At 36.2% G+C, this 22,604-nt stretch overlaps 1 protein-coding gene across 2 annotated transcripts; it reads right to left on the reverse strand.

The window, feature by feature from the left end:
* Positions 1-6,826: 6,826 nt before the first annotated feature.
* Positions 6,827-9,418, reverse strand: LOC108133653 (uncharacterized). 2 transcript variants are annotated; one of them, XM_070276274.1, is made up of 2 exons: positions 9,212-9,418; positions 6,827-8,319 (listed from the first exon to the last, which is right to left on the reverse strand). In XM_070276274.1, the coding sequence occupies exons 1-2, from the start codon at positions 9,270-9,272 to the stop codon at positions 7,388-7,390; spliced, it is 993 nt and encodes a 330-aa protein (XP_070132375.1). In that variant the 5' UTR covers positions 9,273-9,418; the 3' UTR covers positions 6,827-7,387. The 2 variants fall into 2 exon arrangements, with proteins under 2 accessions (XP_070132375.1, XP_017109147.2); XM_017253658.3 differs by lacking the exon at positions 9,212-9,418 and adding an exon at positions 8,544-8,765.
* Between the last annotated feature and the right edge of the window lie 13,186 nt (positions 9,419-22,604).

Genomic DNA, 22,604 nt, shown 5'->3' on the forward strand with positions numbered 1-22,604 from the left:
TTTTATTTTTTAACTTTACCTCAAACATGCCATGATTCTTAGTGATGCTAAATACGCAATTCATAGTTATGCTAAAAACGCGATACTTTTCACGGGTCTCATTTTCTTTTTTTTTTTAACCTAACCTCGAACATGCCATGGTTCTAAGACCATGTGATGCTAAATACGCAATACGGATTCGTATTCATTTTTTTTGGAATAGTTTTATTAAATACTATTAAATTAAATACACTGGGTCTCATTTTCTTTTATTTTTTAACTTTACCTCAAACATGCCATGATTCTTAGTGATGCTAAATACGCAATTCATAGTTATGCTAAAAACGCGATACTTTTCATTGGTCTCATTTTCTTTTTTTTTTAACCTAACCTCGAACGTGCCATGGTTCTAAGACCATGTGATGCTAAATACGCAATACGGATTCGTATTCATTTTTTTTTTTTAAATATTTTTATTAAATGCTATTAAATTAAATACACTGGGTCTCATTTTCTTTTCTTTTTTTTTTAACTTTACCTCAAACATGCCATGGTTCTTAGTGATGCTAAATACGCAATTCATAGTTTTGCTAAAAACGCGATACTTTTCACGGGTCTCATTTTCTTTTTTTTTTTAACCTAACCTCGAACATGCCATGGTTCTAAGACCATGTGATGCTAAACACGCAATACGGATTCGTATTCATTTTTTTTGGAATAGTTTTATTAAATACTATTAAATCAAATACACTGGGTCTCATTTTCTTTTATTTTTTAACTTGACCTCGAACATGCCATGTTTCTTAGTGATGCTAAATACGCAATTCATAGTTATGCTAAATACGCGATACTTTTCACGGGTCTCATTTTCTTTTTTTTTTTAACCTAACCTCGAACATGCCATGGTTCTAAGACCATGTGATGCTAAATACGCAATACGGATTCGTATTCATTTTTTTGTGGAATAGTTTTATTAAATACTATTAAATTAAATACACTGGAGTCTAGAAACCAAACTTAGTGCACCAGCTGGTCTCTTATTTTCTTTTTACCTTAAAATTTTTAAATTTGCGCCTTTAGCTCTTCTACTTTCCATGGCTACAAGAATAACAATTTTATTGCGTTCTCCTTTTTTTTTTACATACCATGGCATTTTCTTTGACGTTTTTTGGGGATTACGAAACTTAATTTTTGAAAGGAAGTATTTCTTCCGTTTAGTTTTAGTCTTAGATGCATTTTTTGGGATATCATGGCTTAATCATGGAAATCGTGGCAATCTCAAACATTTTTTAGAATTTTTTTTATTTTGTTTTTCATTTATTGGGAAATATGGAATAGGAAAAAGCCTGGAATAAAAGGTACCGCAACTTTATTGCCACATTCGACTTCAAATGCAAATTTTTTTTTTTTTAATTAATTTAATATTAGTTTTTAAATTTGTATTACGTTCTCCTTGTTTCTGGTTTTTTATTTACATACCATGGCCTTTTCAACTCTTTGACGCTTTTTGGGGGTTTCGTAATTTAATTTTTGAAAGGCAAGTTTTGACTTTAAAGTTAAAACCCTGTATTCTTAGTTTAATTTACAGATCTAACAGCATAAATTATAAAATATGATAAAGCTTCGAAAAAGGAAGCTACTAATAAGTTTTTATAGAAATATTTGTTAATATAAGTAACTCCAATGAATTATACTAATAATACCTAATAAGTAGTCAAAATTAAAAATTAATACTTACAAAAAATTGCAAATCCTTTTAGTTGTGATGGTCCTTCAGATTCCTCCTGTATCTGTAAAACAAGAAAATATTTGTAAACAAAATTGTATTGAAGAATATTTTTTGCAATTACCAATATAGTTGATAAAAACTTAACATGAAAACATAGAAAATAGAACCCCTTATCCTTTATCAAAACGCTGTTCTACATAAAGTTTATTAAAAAATACCCCCTCCTCTCTTTGGGTGACAAAAATATGTCAAAGGGCTAAAAAATCATGGAATTTGATGAGCTTATTTTGATTTTTTACAGGATTAAGATGGGCTGAGCTCTGAATTTGATTTCGATTCTAATGCCACTGCCATTTATTTGCTTCCTTTCACGTTTTTTTCTGGTCTGGGGCTAAATGGGATTTTATTTGGGCAGCGCTGCATAATAGATGATATGATATATAATATGATTTGCCTACACAAAACGAAAATCAACGCAAATCAAGGGAGCCCCCCATGTAGAGCCACACGACAATCAACTTGTTCATAATACATGAGCTTTTGAGACGGGGAGCATTTTATTTTTCTTTATTTTTTTTTTATTCTTTTTGGGAGGGTAATGGAAAAAATCTAGGGGGCTGGTATGGCTAGGGATGAGGATGGGGATGGGTGTGGGATGGACTGGTGTCGGCAATCAGTCAAATGTAATAATAAATAAATAAATAAATCAAAACCAGTGCACAATAAACAACGGACCATACAGGCGGTATTAGTGGCAGGTTGGATTAGAAATCGCAAATGGAAAATCTAAAATAAAAATGCCAGAGTATAGTATTCAGCGGAAAAGGTATTACAACAAATTATGGAAACAAATTAGAGATACATTTTTAATTAAAATGTTATTTGAGGAAGAGTTTTTTGGGCTTAGTACAATAAATATAAGGTACTCTCATCATCTAGTGTTGTAAAGCGTACAGTGATCCAAAACAATACCTAAACAATAACAGCGAATTCTTTTGAATTAAAATAATTGAACATAAATTATAGAAATATATGGAGAAAAATTATGGAGAGCACTAAGACTTTTTTATTCGTCGAATAAATATCACATTGTCTCCGTTTAAGTTTTAATATCACACACAGTGTTAGTCAATACTGTTTCACACACAAGCTTAGAGAATAGCACTATAATTACTAAAAAAAAATGTATATAAAATAATAAAATCTATCCCCTATCTTAGAACCGCTTTCAAACCATTAGCAAAATCAAAATCTAAAATAAACACCAAAAATCAACAGCCACACTCATTTAGTCATTCATTCGTAAACGCGTTCACTCGTTCACTTACTCACCCATTCATTCATTCAACCGTTCACTTATTCATCTTGCACTCACTCATCCACTCACTGGGGCATCCATTCAGGCATTCATTTTCCCTCGGTTGCATTCACACTTTTGCCCAGAAAAGGCCAGTTGTTCCACTTAATACTTACATTTCATAAACATATACATATGTATGTATGTGTTTATATATGTACATATATATTTTTTTAGATTTTATTTTATTGTCTCTTTCACACCCTCCATTTGCATCTCTTTCTATAGATGACTACTGCTGCGTTGGCAGCGATGTGGAAAATGTTACGCTACAATTTAATTGAAAGGATAATCAGGCGCACAGCGGCCAAGGAGTGCCAAGGACTCGTCACAGAGTTAGACAGAGAAAGGGAGAGGGAATTAAAAAGAGACGGGACAAAACTCGGAGACGGAGACGGACACGGACAAAAGGCAGCGCTAAAAGCTGCAAATGAATGAATGAGGCAAATAGAAATAAAATAGCAAACGGTGGCAGCGCAACATCGGCTTTTGTTGTACCCGTCAAGTGTCCTTTTTGATGACGACAACACGCAGCAGCCCAGCAAGGACTCTCACTTGAAAAAATGTTGACTAGAGTACGGGTTCGAATTTAAAATAAAAAATTAATTTTTGAAATAGAAATTTGTAAACTAAACTAAGGGGACTTATAGATTAATAGAAGGTCTACTAGAAGTTAAAAGAAGAACAGACAGAATTGAGTCTTTTTTTTAGATTTAAAGGCCTTACTTTTTTAGAAAGATTAAAAAAAAAGGTTCATAAGAAAAGTTTAAAAAAGAATAAATTACTGTTATTTAATAAATACTTTTTTAAAATTAAAAAGAGAAAAACTTAATGCTCTGAGCTCTTAAAAAATACTCCCTAATGTTATTGCTGTTTCTTACCTTTTTTTTATAAAAAAAATATTTATTTTTTTTTTCAAGTGCATCACAATGATTCCATCTGGTTGGGGGTTGCTCTGGTAGACCTCGCTTGTGGCCGGGTACGTGAGCCCACAACGTGGCTGGCTTTGCATCCTGTCCGCCCTGCGCCTCCGCGCCATGCCCTCCTCGACCCGATCCTCGCCAGGAGTGTAGTGTCCTGTGGTGCGCGGTACGTCCTGCGAAGGGTTGTCATCATCAACAAATGGGCTGGGAAGGTAGATGAGGGGGGTAGCCGAGAAAAAAAAAATGTATATATAAAATAAAATACAGAAACACATTGGCAAATGAAACTCGAATGAAATAAAATTAAATGCGCTGCGCAAGTTGCAAATGCGAGCAACAATCAAAAGGATTCACGCAGCGTGTCCTGTTCCTTGCTGTGAAAAATGTAATTTTAATCGAATTCACAGCACCACAGCTCACGGCTCACGGCTCAGCCCTCCTCTTGCTGGCTACCCCTTTTATTTTGCCTTTAAATAGTTTTCCATTCGAGTGGTAACCTTATTAGACTAGCTCCTGGCTTCCTTCTTTTTTTATTTATACTCGTTTGGGCAAGGACTAAGCTAGCCCCGATCCTTGGCCTGACGATCCTTCAGGCTTGATTCGTGTTGTGCCAACACTCGCCGAGTTAGGCCAGCGGGTGGCGCTCTGAAAGGCCAAAGGCATTCTTCCGCGAGAAATGCAATTAACTTGGCCATCTAACCCTCGTCCTTTCACTGATTTTTCTTTTAAAATTTTCTATTTTTCTCTGTTAACATCCCCTACTATTAAACCCCATACTATATAGCTATGGACCGACCGGCTTAGTTGCCGAACAAATCTCGGGGCCGGGCACAATTAAAACAAAAGGCATTCGGCGCTAATTAACATTGTTAGCATTAGCGCGCCAGGCTCGGCTCGAGGTTTTCAGGGGGAAAAACAAACACCCGGAAAAGTCCTGCGAAAAACACCAAAAAAATCGACTGGCTGCCAGCGGTGGCGGTGGGTAAACTTTGACCTTTTCCATTGGTCTACAGTTTGAACTCAAAAGTCGAAGCCATGATTCTCTTTGATTGGATTTTTTCACAAAAAAAGTAAAGGGGCAATATAAGCATAAGAAAGCACTTGAGGTTTAAGTTTCTTCATTCAATTAAATCCTTAGATAGTTGTTTTAAAATTGAATTTAAATTATATAGAACTTATCAAGGTCTCTTTAAGATATTATCTTAAATAATATTATTGATGAATAAAGGTCTTTTATTTATTACTTAACTTTTTATTACTCCTATAACTAACATCCATATAACTAGCTGTAAAATACAGTTGAAAAATAAGTAAGTCCCTAAATTTCAGACCATTTGGTGTATAATTCCATAAATATATACAAGACTTGAATTAAGTACTTGTTGATTTTTAAGAATATACCTTTTAAAAGATTCAAAACAGTGCTGACACTTAGATCAGTTTTTGAGAAAAAATTTTAGTTTTTTGTTTAGTTTTGTCCGTAAATATTCTTGAATTTCAATAAAAATGTATATACAAGGAAGTATTATTAATGCAAGTAATTTTTTTTAACTGTATGGCAAGGTTTTCAAAAAATCTCCTAAGCAGTGTTGCCACGTTGTACTGTTTTTGAAAACATTTGTGTTTTTTGGCAGTAGTGGCTGTAGTTTTGACTTTGAATATACATAGATGGGTAATAATGAAATAACAAGACATACATACAGTAACAATTCCCTGAAATAAAATATCTGCAAATAACCTTTAAATAAGTTTCAAATACATATTTTAAGGTGTTGCCACTTAGTTCCATTTAAGAAATTTTGTCTTTCTTTTTCTTTTGTTTTCTTAGACTGCAGTTTTTGTTTTTAATAAAAACATATAAAGGATTTCTTTTTAAATATTCAAGCAATAAGCAGTGTTGCCAATATGTCAATTTATTTGCAACTTTGTGGTTAAAATAACGTTGGTTAAATTAAAGAATTGACGTATAAATAATTCATGAAAAAACTTAAATAAGAATTATATCTCTGACAGGCTTATCTTGAAAAAGACAATAATTAAAAAAAAAGAGGGACCCAAAAAAATGCTTTTTTTTGATTTTTATTTATTTTTAGCAAAAAATACTCATAACGCTCTATTATTTATTATTTTTTAAAAAATCCTTCGCATGACAACCCTGCTCTAAAACAAGTCCCCCCATCATATCCTTTCTTTTTCTGTCAAAATATCTCTCTTCTCTCAAAAATGTTCAATTGCATGTATTCCCCTTCCCCAAATAGAGCCGACATATGTAAAATTAAATATTGTTTATTGCCAGAGCTAACCCGACCTTTGGCCCCGTATTAATCAACCTTCTGTGTACTCAGAGTCCCCATCTCCACATTCCCCTTTTTATATACAATTTTTTTTTTCGTCAGTCACTTGTTTATTTATTGACTTGCCAACCGTTTTGCACTCGTCGTGCCCCCTTTTTCCGTGTGACGGCAGTAGTAGCGCTGGTTAAACAAAAAAAAAAGGGGGCCAACATTTATAGCTAATTTTCTTGTCATTGTTTTGACTTTTACACCTTCGCAGGCGGCAAGCGGCAGTGGCACTGGCAGGAGGCAGTGGCAGGCGGCAGTGGCAGCGTCAGCGGCGTGTTTACCTGTAAATTTTCAACTCGAGTGGCGTCGTCGCATTGTTTGGCCATGTAAAATAATATTGTATTTGGCCTGTTTGCCTCTGCAACTTGGCTAATGAAGGGGGTGGTGTGATGGCGTTGGTCTGACAAAAAAAAAGGGTTTAAATGTCAAGCGAAGCCCTAAAGTATATGTCAGATAGTCCCCCTTAAAATATCAATAAATTCTCAACAAAAAAATATATATTAAAAAATAAGGTAGTTTATTTGTCATCTTCTCTAAAATCACGAAACAATCAAGTACAATGATCTCACAGCAACATCCACATTGTTATACAGTCATCTCCCATCGCGACGGATTTCTAGGTAATTGGACTCGGGACTATATGGGACTATAGTAATAAATCCACTTAAAAACACTCTCTGCACTTGATGGAATACTACATACATATGGAGTAAGTATTCTTGCATTCGAGGATCAACTACTCGCCTTGTTTCCGATTTTGAGGTTTGTGGGTAAAGAGTTTAAGGAACGAGTTTCCGAAAATTTGATTTAAAAGATTGGCGGGGAGTCTCTGTAGGAATCCCCAAGTTTTTGAATTTTGCGGCAATCTGGGGTTAAGTATGTCCTGGCTAAGTTAAGTTTTTTTTTTCTTGGCGCATTTGGTTGGGCAGGATTCGAAGTCCAAGCGGGGGATTCTTGCTAATATCCTACGGAGTTCGAATTCTTATGGTAAGAGCTGGGATTGGGGTTTCTGGAGAGGGGACTGTCATCCTCCACCTCCTATATATGTATCTCGGTGTTAGAACTTGTAGAAGCGGGCCAAGGCGTGCAGTGTCCCGGCGATCCGTTTTATCTTTTGACCGGCCAAGTCTTTTTCCTGGGGTTCATGTTTCTGTAAGCTATGCTCCGGTTGTTGGGCCTTCTTCGCTGCTTCCTTCACCCGCTCCATGTGTTCCACCCCTAGTGGCTTGTGGGGTATGCCCCGGTACTTGATTACTTTCTTCAGCTCCGACACTATCACTGAAGCTCTTAACGATGAAGACAATTTCACCGGTGATGGTAGAGGCAATGGTATCCTCAGGCGGATGTTGGCACCCATCGGGCACCCAAAGGCCAGCCGTCCCACGGTCTGTTGCTGCTCGGACTTTTTCCTCAGGCGGATCTTGCCCCCAGTCGGCGTCCCAAAGGCCAGCAGTCCCAGGGTCTGCTGCTGCTCGAACTTTTGCCGGAGCATCTCTAGCAGCTTCTCCTTCTTGCGCTGCTTCTGTTCGCGCTGCAATTCCATGGGCGAGATGAAGGGCGGAAAGCCTCCGTCGCCTCCGTTGCCTCCGTTTCCGCCTCTGTTGCCGCCTCCGTTGCCACTGCCGCCGCCACACGCACTGCCTCCCGTAAAAATCCCAGGGAAGAACTCTGCCAATTCTTCCTCAAGCTCTCTTTCTATTTCCATTTCCCGCATCACCCGAGCGGCAATGTGGCGCTTATAATGCTCGCTTACAGAGGTCCAAGGCTCACGAGCTCGCAGCCACAGGCGGTTCTGGTCTTGTCGTCGAGGCCGGGCCACCAGAATGAATTCCTCTGTCTTCCAATTGGACGGCGGGGCCGGAGTAGTAACGCCTTGAACTTTCAAGGACATGGGCATGCGGGGATCGGACGGCGGGGCCGGAGTAGTAACGCCTTGAACTTTCCAGGACATGGGTAGGCGGGGGTTGGTATATTTGACCTCACCGCGACCTTTAAATTAAAACTCTATTAATATCTATAACTTGAAACAAAAACTTATATTTCTGTCATGTCATGATGACTCTTCAATTTTTGTTTATTTTTAATATCTTATCCAAAAAAAAAGGAAAAGCCTCTTGTAACTGCAGAGCCTCTTCCTTTTTGGTAGTACCACCTTCCAATGGGTATACCTCCTTTACTCCTCAGAAGGTATACCTTTCCATCCAAATACTCACTTGCTATAACTTGAGCGGCCGATTTAATGGCTTTTATCTGATTACGACAACGTTTAAACATTTTTATTGAATTTCGTACTACTAATAGTCTTATAGAACTACTTATAGAAATTTTTAATTTGCAAAACAGTTTTTTAAAAATGACTAGACCGAAATTGTATAAAACTTAATATTACTTAATATTACGAGTGGGACGTGTTGTCTACACTTATACTAGTTTCAAACTGAATGGAAACGATGTCGACATGTAGCTAGTCTAGAAAACTTATAAGTCACAGCCTACTAGAATGGAGAAACTGTTCTAAGAAGAGATTTTAGTAACTTTTACAAATTTAAGCTTCAAATTTTATGAAAGATAATCCAGGGGGTGTTTTTTTTTAATAAAAGCTTCTATCCTTGTCATGACTTTCCACTTTTTTTAAATTTTTATTTTTTGTTAATATATTGCAAAAAATAACAAAAGAAAGGCCTAAGACCAAGGCTTTCGCTGCCTTTGCTTTACCAATAGTGTTAGTATAAATTTTAATTATAAATATTATGAATAAAGGAAAAGCCTATAGTAACTGTTTAGCCTCTACTTCTTTGGTAAGTAGTACCACCTTCCAATAGGTATACCTCCTTTATACCTCCTTTACTTAGAAGGTAAACCTCTGCATCCAAATACTCACTTGCTATAACTTGAGCGGCCGATTTAATGGCTTTTATCTGATTACGACAACGTTTAAACATTTTTATTGAATTTCGCACTACTTATAGTCTTATAGAACTACTTATAGAAATTTTTAATTTGCAAAACAGTTTTTTAAAAATGACCAAGACCGAAATTATTGTATAAAACTTAATATTACGAGTGGGACGTGTTGTCTACACTTATACTAGTTTCAAACTGAATGGAAACGATGTCGACATGTAGCTAGTCTAGGAAACTTAAAAGTCACAGCCTACGAGTATGGGGAAAATTTTAGATTTTTGTAACTTTTAAAAATTGTAGATTTTAACTTTTATGAAAGATGATCCAGGAATTCTTAAGAAATGTGGTAACATGTCGTAATATCATGCCATAATGGCTTTATAAAATATTAAGCTTTTTTATCGATATTTTTGTTTCTATTTTCTTTATTTCATAGCATAATGGGTTTACATTAAGCTTATTGATTTTTACCGATATTTATTTCTATTGAAGCCTTTGAAACTTATTAGTTTAATAGACCTATATAACTTATAAGGTTTTGTTTCTAAAAAACAAACATTTTAATTTTTTTTGAAACAAAAGCTTTTATTTCTGAACTTTTCATGATAACTTTTTTTTTTTGTAATATATTTTCAAAAAAAAAAACAAAAGGAAACGCCTCTACCTCTTTGGTAGTACCTTCTAATAGGTATACCTCCTCTACTTCTCAGAAGGTATACCTTTCCATCCAAATACTCACTTGCTATAACTTGAGCGGCCGATTTAATGGCTTTTATCTGATTACGACAACGTTTAAACATTTTTATTGAATTTCGCACTACTTATAGTCTTATAGAACTACTTATAGAAATTTTAAATTTGCAAAATAGTTTTTTAAAAATCACCAAATGAGGAAAAAATGGTATCAAACTTAATATTACTTAATATTACGAATGGGACGTGTTGTCTACACTTATACTAGTTTCAAACTGAATAAACAGTGTCGACATTTCCTAGTCTAGAAAACTTATAACCCACAGCCTACTAGGATCGAGAAAATGTTAGAATTTAGAACCTTTTACAAATTTGTAAACTTATAGACCTCAGTTCTTCAAAGATATCAGTATTATTACCAACAAACTCCTTACGCATTGTCATTTAAGGAATATAAGAGGTCCTTAAGAAATTTATCAATGTATTTAGCGTCATAATTTTTAAGAAGCTTATCGATGTTTATTGATATTTCCGACCTCTAAGCTTAAAAGATCTTAGTTCTTAATACAAATTAGCATTAATACCAACAAAATACTCTTAAAATTAAGTGCATTGTATTATATGATGATCCAGGGTTTCTTATGTAATTTAGCTATATTTCTAGCGTCCTTATTTAAAGAACTTTATCGATTTTGATTGAGATTTATAAATATTTACTTTAACTTTTAATACTTTAATAACTTTTAAGCATAAATACTAATAATGTATTCTTAAAACAAAGTGCATTGCATATGATCCAGAGATTTTTAGGTAAATTATCTATATTTCTTGGTTCTTTATTTTAAATACGCATACCAATATTGGTTGATATTTAGGATCTCTGAGCTTAAAAGGCCTAAGTTTGATAAATATCATCAGTAATACATACAAAGTACTCTTTAAGTGCATTGTTTCAGCTTGGTCAAGATGCTCCAGGGTTTCTTATGTATTTTATCAACATTTATCGATATCAAAGATCCTTAAGCTTATTATGTGTTTAAGCTTGAAAAACCTTTGTTTAAATACCAACAAAGTACTCTTAAAATAGTCCACTTCTTTAGGAATAAAATGTCGTATTACCCACTCTAATCAGTATCGGATATCACATCATCTATTGACTGCCCCTCGTTCTTAGAATCCTTTTCCATCCTTGACCAACAAGAATTTTATTGGATTATGCAATGGTGTTTGGTTTCAAGAGGCCAGATTAGATCTTTCGGTCTCAAATATTTACATAAATGGAACAACAAAACCGAGAAAATGTGACACTTGAAAAATTTGTACAAATTAGACTAGACTGGCGCCAATCGCGTTTTGGTCTCTGGCCTGATTTATGGAAAAACAGCAGTTGGCCGGTTGAGGTCGATCGGCAATCCTCAGGAAAGGAACCACTTTGCAATTGAGTTGTCAAATGCGGGGAGAAACAAGTGGCACCTACTTGGAAATAGGAGAGTCTGTTATTATCCTTGTTTGTAATTGAGTCCGAAAACGATCCCTTTTCGGGAAAAAAGAAACACAACCTGATCGCATTCTTCTGGCTTATTACTTCATCAATATGCTCATTTTAACTGGAAGCAGTTGTTGTTTTTGAGGGACGTTGCATGTTTTGACATTAGCTCGGGTGTAATTGGAATCCCAGATCCTTTTTTCTTTTGGGGTGCTGCTTTTGGCGCAATGATCAATTTCCATTTGCACTTTGATCTAAATAGATTGGTTATCCATTTACTACCTGATCCATTTTAAAAATAGGACAGCTGTTCTGATTTGGCAACTGTTGTCCTTTCTGATCGTTTTATGCACTCGAAGAAATTTCCTTCTAAATACAGTAACAAGTAACCAAAACCTGTTTCTCTTTAAAGGCTAATTTGGTCGAGTGTAGGCCTCATGCCTGGCCGTGTTCGTAAGGCAATTAGCCCGGCATGAGGTCCTTAGAGCGCCTGGCATTCCGGCAAGTCACAATGAAATATCAGCTGTAGATAAGCAGCCTGCTCCGATTGCACCACATGCCGGAGAAACGCTTGACCGCTCTGGGTGCTTTCCATATTAACTCTCTAGATTCTCTCTAGACTGACCGCGGAAGTGACCAGCAGCACCCAGAATCAGAACCAGAACCAGAGCCTAGGGGGATCATCGCTTTTGTTGGAATCACGCCTCGACCCGACCGCCTGGAATGAAGTCGTTGCATCATAATTAAGGCCTCATAATTGCCGCCCCTGAGACGCTAGATTTGTGCCCCGGCACGGATCCCTTTTCCTCCCAGCTTCCAAAACCAGCTGCTCTGACCTCAACGGCCTCAATGCCAACCGCCGACAAAGTTGCCATTGTTTGAAACTTTATCGACATGCAAATATGTTGAAAAAAAAAAAAAATAAACTCCCTACTGAAAGAGACAGCATCGGAGCTTTGAAAGAGAAGGGGATATAGTGGAGGGAGGTAGTTTTTGGACAACTATAGAGGCGAGACTACAAACAAAAAGAGGGGACTTGCCCCTTGGCCGGAAACCCATCGGATGAATGACACAAAAACTCCAAGTGGAGTCGAGTGGAGAGTGGCGAGTGTAGATTGTAGAGTCGAGTGGCCTATCAAATAAAATAGAATGTCCAGTTCGGCAATTTCCACGGGAAATGGTCGAAACAAAAGGACTAGGAGGTGTTGTCGTTCAACAAAAATACTATATATTTCACGTATTTTTTTTATTTTTTAATATCTTTATAAAGTTTGGGGCTTTATTTGTTTAAAGTTTTGGGAGGATATTCTGAGGGAGAGATCTACAAATCGTTTAAGATATTACTTAAATTTATATTAGAAAACTTTTAATTTACCTTATAATTACTTTTTACTTTTTGCCTTAGTAAGCCCTATTCCCTAGTGCCTTAAAACCTATAGAAAACATATAAACCCTTTAACTTCCATCCAAAAATATACAACACTTCGATGCAATTTTGATCTCAAGAACTCAGGTCTCAATAATGGATATTATTTTAACTTGTACATAACTAACAACTTATAAGTTTTTTGCGTTTTCTTATTTTCAAAAACCTATTTCTTGAATACTTTTTTTTCGCTTTTAAAGCTATCGAGCTCTAAGCTCTTTCTACTCTATTCCTCACTTTCTAATAAATTTATTTTCTCAGAACCTCCACAACTTCCAACCAAAATAATTGACCTCTAATTAAATATGACCTCCCCAGATTACTTAAATCATATTTTTCAATGAATGGTGTGTATTTTATTTTTAATAGGAAAATATTTAAGGAGTCTAAATGAAGACTATATCTTAAGAACATATATAAGTAATATAGATATTACTTTAATTTGCAAATAAACTTTTATTTAGTCTTTAATGTTGTTTTGTTTGTCTCTTTCCACAGTAGAATTATATTATGTTATGTTACTATATTTTCTTAGAGCCTCTCCAACTTTCATTCAAAACCATCCAAAATATTAAACATTTTTCGTAAATCCATCTAAAAACCACTATCAAGTTTTTTTAGTAATTGGCTCGTTATTTATTGATTTCAATGCAGAAAAGTGGCTTGTTTGTAGGAAAGTATTTGGACTGATTAAATACTGACAATTTCTTGGAGAAATATATACATATTTTATAGATATTACTTTAAATTACCACTTATAATGATTAACTTCTCTTTAACTTAACGTTTGATTATTTTTAAAAAGCATTTTTTCAAATAGTTTCGATTAAAAATCCTTAAACATATAGCCCCCCTTCAAAAATTTTGACCCAATTTCCTGCCCAATCTTTTATATTTTTCCCCGGAACTTAACAAAAACCTTCCACGGACCAGAGGCTTATCTAATTTTCCAGTAAATCACGACCAAATTGATGACATTATTACGGAAAAATGAACAAAAGTTGTGAGCCATTCTCTCGAGTGGAAAGAGACCAGAACGTCCTTTCGGCAGGACACGGCTTGGCATGTGTTGCCGAGCATGAAAATTGCAATTTTTCGGCAGATAATTCTCGTCCCGAAAATTCGGAAAGCCAGAAATCGAAAACAATGCTGCAATGTTACTCGCCAATTGGCGAAATGGAAGGACTGCCAATTGATTCGTTGCACCATCATTATGGATTTCCGATCCACGTCCTCTGAGGGAGTCCTCTACCTCGTGTCCTTTTGGCTTTTATTTTATTAAATTTTTGTCCTTTTTTTCTGCTAGTTTTTCGGAGTCCTGTTGGTTGTCACTTGGTGGGGTCGACCGCAGTCGTTTGGCCACAGCGGGATATAGTCTGTATGGATATCCTTTAAAAGGATCGATTTGAAAATTGCATAGATGAGCGTGACGTTTGAAAAAAAAAAAAAGAAGAACATTTTCAACGCCTTTCGTTGCGAGGTGTGATCTGTGATGTATTCATTTCGAGCCTCAGGACGATTATTGTAGTCCTGGCTCAAGTGCTAAGTGGTGGCGTGTGACCAATTTTTTGTTCAACATTGCAGCTGGAAAATGGACAAAAAAAAACGGTTTTTGTGGATAAAACGTGGTAGAAAATTAGGAAAATTTTCAAATGACAAAAAGAAACAAGAAACATTTTACCTAAAAATTGACTTTTTTTTCTTCAAAGTCAGCCTCTCAAATTGACTTTCAAGTCAGGAATAAATATATGTACCATATATATATATTTTGTATTATTTGCCCTTCGTTGCATTCAAAGGCATTTCACATTCAATTCTGAAGGAGAGACTAAAAAATAGGAAAGGAAATGAAATGACCGGAAGTTAAATCAAACCAACATCAAAATGGACAGAACCAGAGTCAAAGTCACAGCCAGAGAAGGTAGAGAGCTGGAGTCTCTGGTCTCTGGTATTCCAAACACGTAACCAACTAAGTCAAAATCAGAATCAAAATCAAAATCAAATGAAATATACAAATATACAAACACAAGCTCACGTTGACCTTTTTGCGAATAATTCAAATAAAATTTACACCTTTGAACCGAAAAATTTCACATGTCCCGCTTGGGGGGACGGGGGAAGTTGGACTTTCATTGATGGACTTTGGTTGCCTGGCTGACCGAAGGACTACAAGCGGAAATCCTTTTTCAATTTTATTTTATAACAAAATGGAGCAGCACCCAGACCCAAGCCAGTCTGGCCAAAAAATACTTGAAGAAAACTCTGACAGAGACTATCATCATATCCATTGATTAACCCTTTTAAGTCTGTAACTTTTCTCTCAGTGGGTCTCGCACAGCTGCTGCAAGTTATTGCCAAAATATAAATTGAGTCTTGGCCACTGAAGTTGATTATGGTCTACGCCTCAACGGATCTCAGCCAACAAATTTTCTCGATTCGGTTGAAAAATCAACACCAAGTCGGCCCCAAAGAGAGGTGTGGGTCTTGGTCATGTGTGGGCTTTTATATATATATATATATATATACGTATACTAGGGGTTAAGGTTTTCCTTCTCTATTTCCGTCACCCCAGGCCCCATCCACTTTTTGTGCCCCTTTTTCTTGCCCTTTTTTTTTTGTTTTTGGTGTTGGGTTGTGTCCTTTGGGCCAATGTGTCTGGCCTAAGCCCTGCGGCTCACATATCAGCGCGCATTAAAACAAAGTGGGCATCAATGTAGAACCCGAAGCCCAAGTCGAAACCCACACGGTCCCCACACCCACTCCGGGGGGGTAACTCAATTTGCACAAAACAAAAGAAGGGCCAGAGCGAAAAAATTAAGTTCAGGCCGAGAGGCCAGTGTATTGTATCACAAAAGGGAGAAGTAAAGGAAGAATGGACTAGGATGGGAGAGATACCCTGGAAAAGGTAGGATTTTCTATAGATCTATCTATAGATCTTTTTAAAAGCTAAGTTTTCTAAATATTTTGGTACAAGAACTCTTTTGAGAAATAGGTGATTTTCTCTCAAGAATAATACTACAAACTTTGTATTACTTTAATATTTTAAGATATCTTCAAGATCTCAAGTTCTTAATATAACATAATATATTCATAAATAATACATACAACTAATCTTCAGATTCTACAATATTATATTCCATATATTATATTCCATATATATTATATTCCATGAAAGATCTATTTTGTAGAAACTTATAGTAGAACTATAGATATCTTGTATGTATATATGAGCTATATAATAGAACTGAATAACAAAACTATATAAGTTTATAAGTTTATAATTATAACTACATAGAATTAAAATGTGTTTTATTACTATGTATTGTTTTAGTAAAGTATAGTATAAAAATCAACCTAAAATCAACCTAATATTATACCGTGAAGCGATTTAGTTTCGGCAAAATAAAAGATTCAATTCTACCTTTCTAACAAAATTCTGTCAGGAAATGTTTCTATTGTAAAGTTAGAATTATGATACTTTTGCGGAAAGGCGTCCTTAAGTAGTATAGTCAGTATAATGCAAAAATAAAATTTAATCTTAAAAATTCATTAAACTTTGTCCTAAAACTACCAAAATATATAATATTCATAAACTTTTTCATAAACTCAACTTCATTAAACCTTTTTCATTAAACCTTTCTTCTATTAAACAGACAAATTATAATAATCATAATTCATAGTTCAGTAAAGTCCCCTTATGTCCAGTATACCCCTTTATTACCCTTTCCATGGTAACCCTCGGCCAAGGATCAAAAGGACAGTGGCAGCTTTTCACTTATCGGAGCGGTCGGGGTCCAAAATTATTAACGCCTAAAGCTCCAAATCCGATTTGGAACCGAGGACCCCAAGCTGGGAGGCCCAAGACCCCACGAAACCCCACAAAACCCCCGGACCAAAACCAAGTCAATCCCCGGGATGATATGCAAAGTGATTGGTGGTGTCCTTTTTAGAGGAAGGATAAATCCAAAACAGCTGCTATGCCAGGTCGGAAGATCCTTATTTTTTTTTTGTCCCCAGAGATTTGGAAATCGAATTTGATTTTTCGAGACGGAAGTGGATTTTCAAACAAAAAAAAAGGTACTTGTGAGCATAGTGGCGCCGGAATTCGTGTGAAAAGTGTTGCAAGGATGTGTGCCAAGGATCCCTGATAATAGAATATGACCTGCTTCACACATTTTGAGGACAAGTGTCAAGGAGTTTCCTGTGTTATGAGCGGGGGCGGGCGGCCCATTAATAGTAGTTCGATAATAATTTCATGCTCGTTAACAGGACCTCACCCTCGCAGGACACTAGTCTCCCTCCAGCCCTTCATCTGCTGGCTTGTGTCCAATTTTCTGGCATATTAGTTACAGGACCCGTTGTCCTTGTTATCGTTAAACAGTCGCTAATTAGACGCACATGTGTAACACGAAACCGCATTTAAGTCGCCCGCCGAATGGTTTTTCGGGGGAAGATTGCCCGAAAACAGGACACGGCCGCAGTATGCAGGACGCAGGACGAACAGGAGCAACCACCAACCCAACACCCTGTGTTCCGGCGAAGCACTAAAACTGTCCCAATTGTTACGAAATTATACACTTGAACTTTTCAACTTTTTTTCTTTTTTTTTCTGCCTTTTTCCACGTCTACCACGGGTCGTGCCACATTTCATGGCTCGTTTTTTTTCCTTTTTTTTTTGTCGAATCCACCCCCTCGACTTTTGGCGGGTTAAGGACTTTCCAGACGGGGGTCAGTTCACAGATCCTGATCCCACAAATCGCTCCCGGTCACAGTCACACTTCCTTATGGGTTATCTTCCCAACAAGCAACAACAACAAATTGAAACAATTTATTGGCAAAAGTATTGGCCAAAGTTGCCATAAAAAGTGTGTGGGAAAGTTAGCATACGAGAAAGTTTTTACTTTCATTTTTTGGGAAGGGGTTAAGGGTCTTAGGTATTTTGGTAATACTTCGGTTATATTTTTAGCTATTATATATTATATTTTAGCTATATATTTTTAGTGTGGCATAGTATAAACAGTATAGTATTTAGTAATTATTATATATGTATATACTACATAAAAGAACACGTAGGAACCTTAAGGTTTAATTATTTAGGAAAATATTAGGCCTAGTTATGTATATATCGAACATTTGCTAGATTAAAACCTTTGACCTTTTGAGCCGTATCATTTGGCAAATCCATGAGTTATAGGCACAAACAAGTTAAAAATAGATAACTACTTTAAATAATACCTTCCAAAATAACCCTCCAGATCTTACCGTTTATAGAAACTGTTCAAAAACAGACTGTGGCATTTAATACAAAAATTATATAATTTATAAATATAAAATTTAGAGGAAGATGCATTTCCTATATGAAGAATTACTAAGGAACCTATATATAAAAACATCTTAGAGATCTCAGGAACCTTTTTTTATATAGAAGAATATCGTTCAAATCGAAGAATACTTAATGACCCTATGATATATAACTAAATTCCCATTTATATGTAGGAAAGAACTGAGGAATTTGTCGAAACGTTTACAGAAACATCTTTATAAAACAGTTTCATATAGAGGACGAGTTAAGAACCTTTAAGCACTTGTTCGAGTAGTAAAGAAAGTAAAGAGTACTGAGGAACTATAGTCTTTGGTTCTATATAGAAAAGTACTGAAAATTCTAGTTCCCTAATTTGCTGGACCCTACTTCCATTGTATAGAGTCTATAAAAAGATTACTCAGGAACCTTAGTATCTAGACTTCTATTCTAAAAAAAAAAGAAGATGGAGGAGTCTAAAAACACTTAGTTGTGACTATGGGACCCTACTTCTACTTCTACACATATAAAAAAGTCCAGAGGAATCTTTAGACCATAGTTCTATATAGAAGAATTTCAGAATACCAGTCTTTAGAACTCAATTCTTTAAAAAAAGAAGACTCATTATTGTCCCTATGGCCCTAATTCTATATAGACGATTACTGGACAATCTAAAGACTATTATTCTATATGGAACAGTACTTGGTAATCTTTCGAGTCTAGTTCTTTGAAATATAAAAGCATATAAAATAGATATTGGTAGTTTTTTTTTTTTAATTGTAAGCCCAAAAGTAACTTGGAAGTCTAAAGTATTGTATGGAGCATAATGCAAGTGAAAGTTGGAATAAAGTAAAATAAAAAGTCTAAAATCTAAGTCTATGAGCCCTAAAAGTGTATAATATAGAATCCAAGTATTAACCTGACTTTCAAGCTTAAAACCCCAAGACTAGTAAAATTTCCTAGCCCCTTCTCTGAAGACCAGACCCTTATTCCCCCTAAATACTTTTCAGAATCTCTTAAATAACTTTAATAATATCCAAGCTGTCTCGCTCTCTGATTTCCGCGGCAAAGGAATGCTAGGGCAATAAAGCCAAAAAAAAGAAAGCCCCAGATTTAATATCTGGCTGCCCTTTAATCTATCAGACCCAACAGCTGTGGCCAATGGCCGAAAATTGAGCAATCCACCATCCAAAAGCCCAGGCCCTCCCCTTTCGATATATTTATTTTTTTTTCTGCCTCCAATTCTGTGGACTCTGAACTCTGTATTGTGAACTCTGGGGCCGGGATTTTTTGTTGTTGTCTTTGTTTTTAATAAATTTCATGGCCAGAATGGTCCAGGACAGAGCCATGATAAAGCTGATGACTGGAATCCTGGCCGGCAGTGTCCTGGCCGGCTCCTGGCAGTGCTCGCCTTTGTTATTGTTCGCCTGGCAACATTTGCATGCCTCATTTGAGGACAAGTTCCTCTTCATTTATTTATTTTATTGCGGCCTCATTCGCGTTATGAACTCAATGGCCTGTGGACATTATTTTAATAATTGCACTCAGCCCCGCCTCCGTCCTTCTTATTCAGCCCGAGTATCCACAGAGGACGGGGTCACTCCGTGTTGTTTTCTTGTCGGTTTATTACTCGCATTCCATTGATTTTCATGGATTTTTCGTAATAAACTTTGCTCTATTGTAATTTTTTATGTACTTGGAGGAGAGAGTTTCTTACACGAAAATAGTAAGGAAATATTTTCTGGCAAATATTGGGTAGGATTTTTAAGAAGTTTGATTCCTTTTTGGTAAATATTCTAAATTATTTTATTTATTCGTTTTTGCAGCTTTTTTTGCATTATTTAAATTGTTTAAGCTTAATTCTTGTGGAGTTTTGGATCATACCTTTTAAAAAGGTGTTTTTGAAACATATACGAAGTTTTGGGAATACTTTATTGGAAAAAGTGGTGTCCATTTTGGAAATGATTTAATGACATTTTCCTTCCAGGATTTCTGGATTAATTTACCACCATTCTGCATCAAAATCCTGAGACAAAATATTTTTTTGAGTTTTTGTCTATTTTTTGCTATGGGATCCCTTTAAATGCGGTATTCCCCTATAGGGCCCACAGTGATGGGTATATCTTGCCCAATCCTCATCTGATTCGCAAGCGGAGTACCTTAAACGATTCCTAGATCGATTTGCCACTGTTCTGCATCAAAATCCTGAGACAAAATATTTTTTAGAGTTTTTGTTGATTTTTCGCTGAGGGATCTCTTTAAATGCGGTTTTCCCCTATAGGGCCCACAGTGATGGATATATCTTCCCCAATCCTCATCTGATTCTCAAGCGAAGTACCTTAAACGATTCCTGGATCGATTTGCCACCGTTCTGCATCAAAATCTTGGGACGAAATATTTTTTACAGTTTTTGTCCATTTTTCGCTGAGGGATCCCTTTAAATGCGGTTTTCCCCTATAGGACCCACAGTGATGGATATATCTTCCCCAATCCTCATCTGATTCTCAAGCGGAGTACCTTAAACGATTTCTGGTTATAGTTATAGTTTATAGTTATAACTCCATAACCCCTCAATTGTTATTTTTTTTTCCAAAAAAACCCTGCATATCCCTTATTATCCTTTTGATGGGCATAATTTTAAACACATCTGCATTCGGTTTGCTTCAACCTGTTTATTTATTTCAATCAGCAACCGGAAGACGTGCTGTCTGAGATCTCAAGAGACCGTCCACATATATTATGGATGGCAGGAGCCCAACAATTGCTCAAACCTTCTAAAATTACAAAATCTAATCTGATCCCCTGGCTAAGCTTACACATACTTTGTGGCCTAATTTATCTTGAGTGGATCAATTGGGCCAAAAACCAAAAAAAGAAAATAATAATAAAAACAAAAGAGGGAAACCCGAAGGAAGGAGCACCTACCAGAAGATATCCCTTTGTAGCCGGGTGTGCTTTTGTTTATTGTTCTATTCAATGGAGAAGTATTCCGTTTTCAGGACAAGTGTCGGTTGCACAATGGCCCGAAAAACCGGGCCAAAACAAAGAACCTGCACGATCGACCGATAAAGGATTATCCCAGACTGGCTGTCTGGCAATCGGGGCAGTACGAGCATAACAACATATCTAGGGCCTACATGGACCCTAAGTGCGGCTTAGCCGAATGCTAATATATGCCATCTATGTGTGGCTTAAGGATTAATAATCCACACATGCGAGTGATACCTGTAGTCCTGGGTGGCTTTTATTGTGCGGCCGCGGGCGCTCCTTTGTGCCATTGTCCTGCAAATTGCTGAACAAAGACAAGTGTAGCGCCGGCGCTGCCACCGTCGACGATCTATATCCTTTTTTTTCTCTCCTCTCCCCGCTCTATATCTGTATCTGATACTTTGTAGCTGTATCTGCAATTGTATATGTTTCTTTGTTTGTTTTCTTTTCTGTATCCCTATCGCTGCCGCTCCAATATAAATATTTTAATCACTAAAATCAGCGACACAAACTAACCTACCGATGCAAGTCATTTGGCATTCATGGCAGAGGATGTGCTTAGGGCCAGAGGAGTATTGAAAAAAGTTACATAAAATATGGATGGATACAGTGAAAGTAAAGCCTTTAATGTACTTGTGTATTTCATTTGAATATTTTCAGAGTCAGTATTGGGCCTCAACTTAATGGTAACGAAAAATAACGTAAAATATAATTAATAATTTGCTATATGTATACGAAAGTTCTGGTTGCTAATCACCTCTCTCTAATCTCTAATAACCTCTGAACTTTCAATATTTTGGTTGCCACACGACTACCCCATTGCCCTAGTGTCCAATTCCGTAGACAGCACACGCCTGAAGACAGCTCTTCTTATCAGTAACTCTGAAGCTAAGTCTCAGTCTCGTGCTTAGGCTAAGGCCGTGGATGGCTTTAAAAAGCCGGAGCTTCAAGACTCGCAGCATCAGTTGAAATATTACCAGAGAATCTTTCAGTAGAACCTTCAGTTCAATCTAAAAAATACAAGATGATCTTCCCAGTGGCCCTCCTTGCTGCCTTTATCCTTTTTCCTGCCACCTTGGGATCGGAGGAAGTAAGTAATAGACTTTTTGAGTGTTTTGTTTAAAAAAATTTAAAAATTTAAATTCAAACGTACAATTATACTTCGAGAAGTGCCACGAAAAGGATGCTGAACTATTAAAGTGCCAGACAGACTTGCGTAACGATGGTCTCGAAAAATATGCCCAGATATTAAAATGCCAACAAGATTATGCGCACTTGGTGAAATCGAATCTGGAAATGCAAAACAAATATACGGAAGTGATCAGTCAACTTATGGATGAGAAAGTAAAATATGCGCAGTTGCAATCAAAGCATCAGGAAGTTGACAATCTAAAAGATTTCATAAATCAAAAAAATAAGGAAATCGACCTCCTAAAAGATCAAATTAAGGAACTAAAAGAAAAAAGTGAACTTGCAAC

Source organism: Drosophila bipectinata, chromosome XR (assembly GCF_030179905.1).
Source record: "Drosophila bipectinata strain 14024-0381.07 chromosome XR, DbipHiC1v2, whole genome shotgun sequence".
Taxonomy (NCBI): Eukaryota; Metazoa; Arthropoda; class Insecta; order Diptera; family Drosophilidae; genus Drosophila; species Drosophila bipectinata.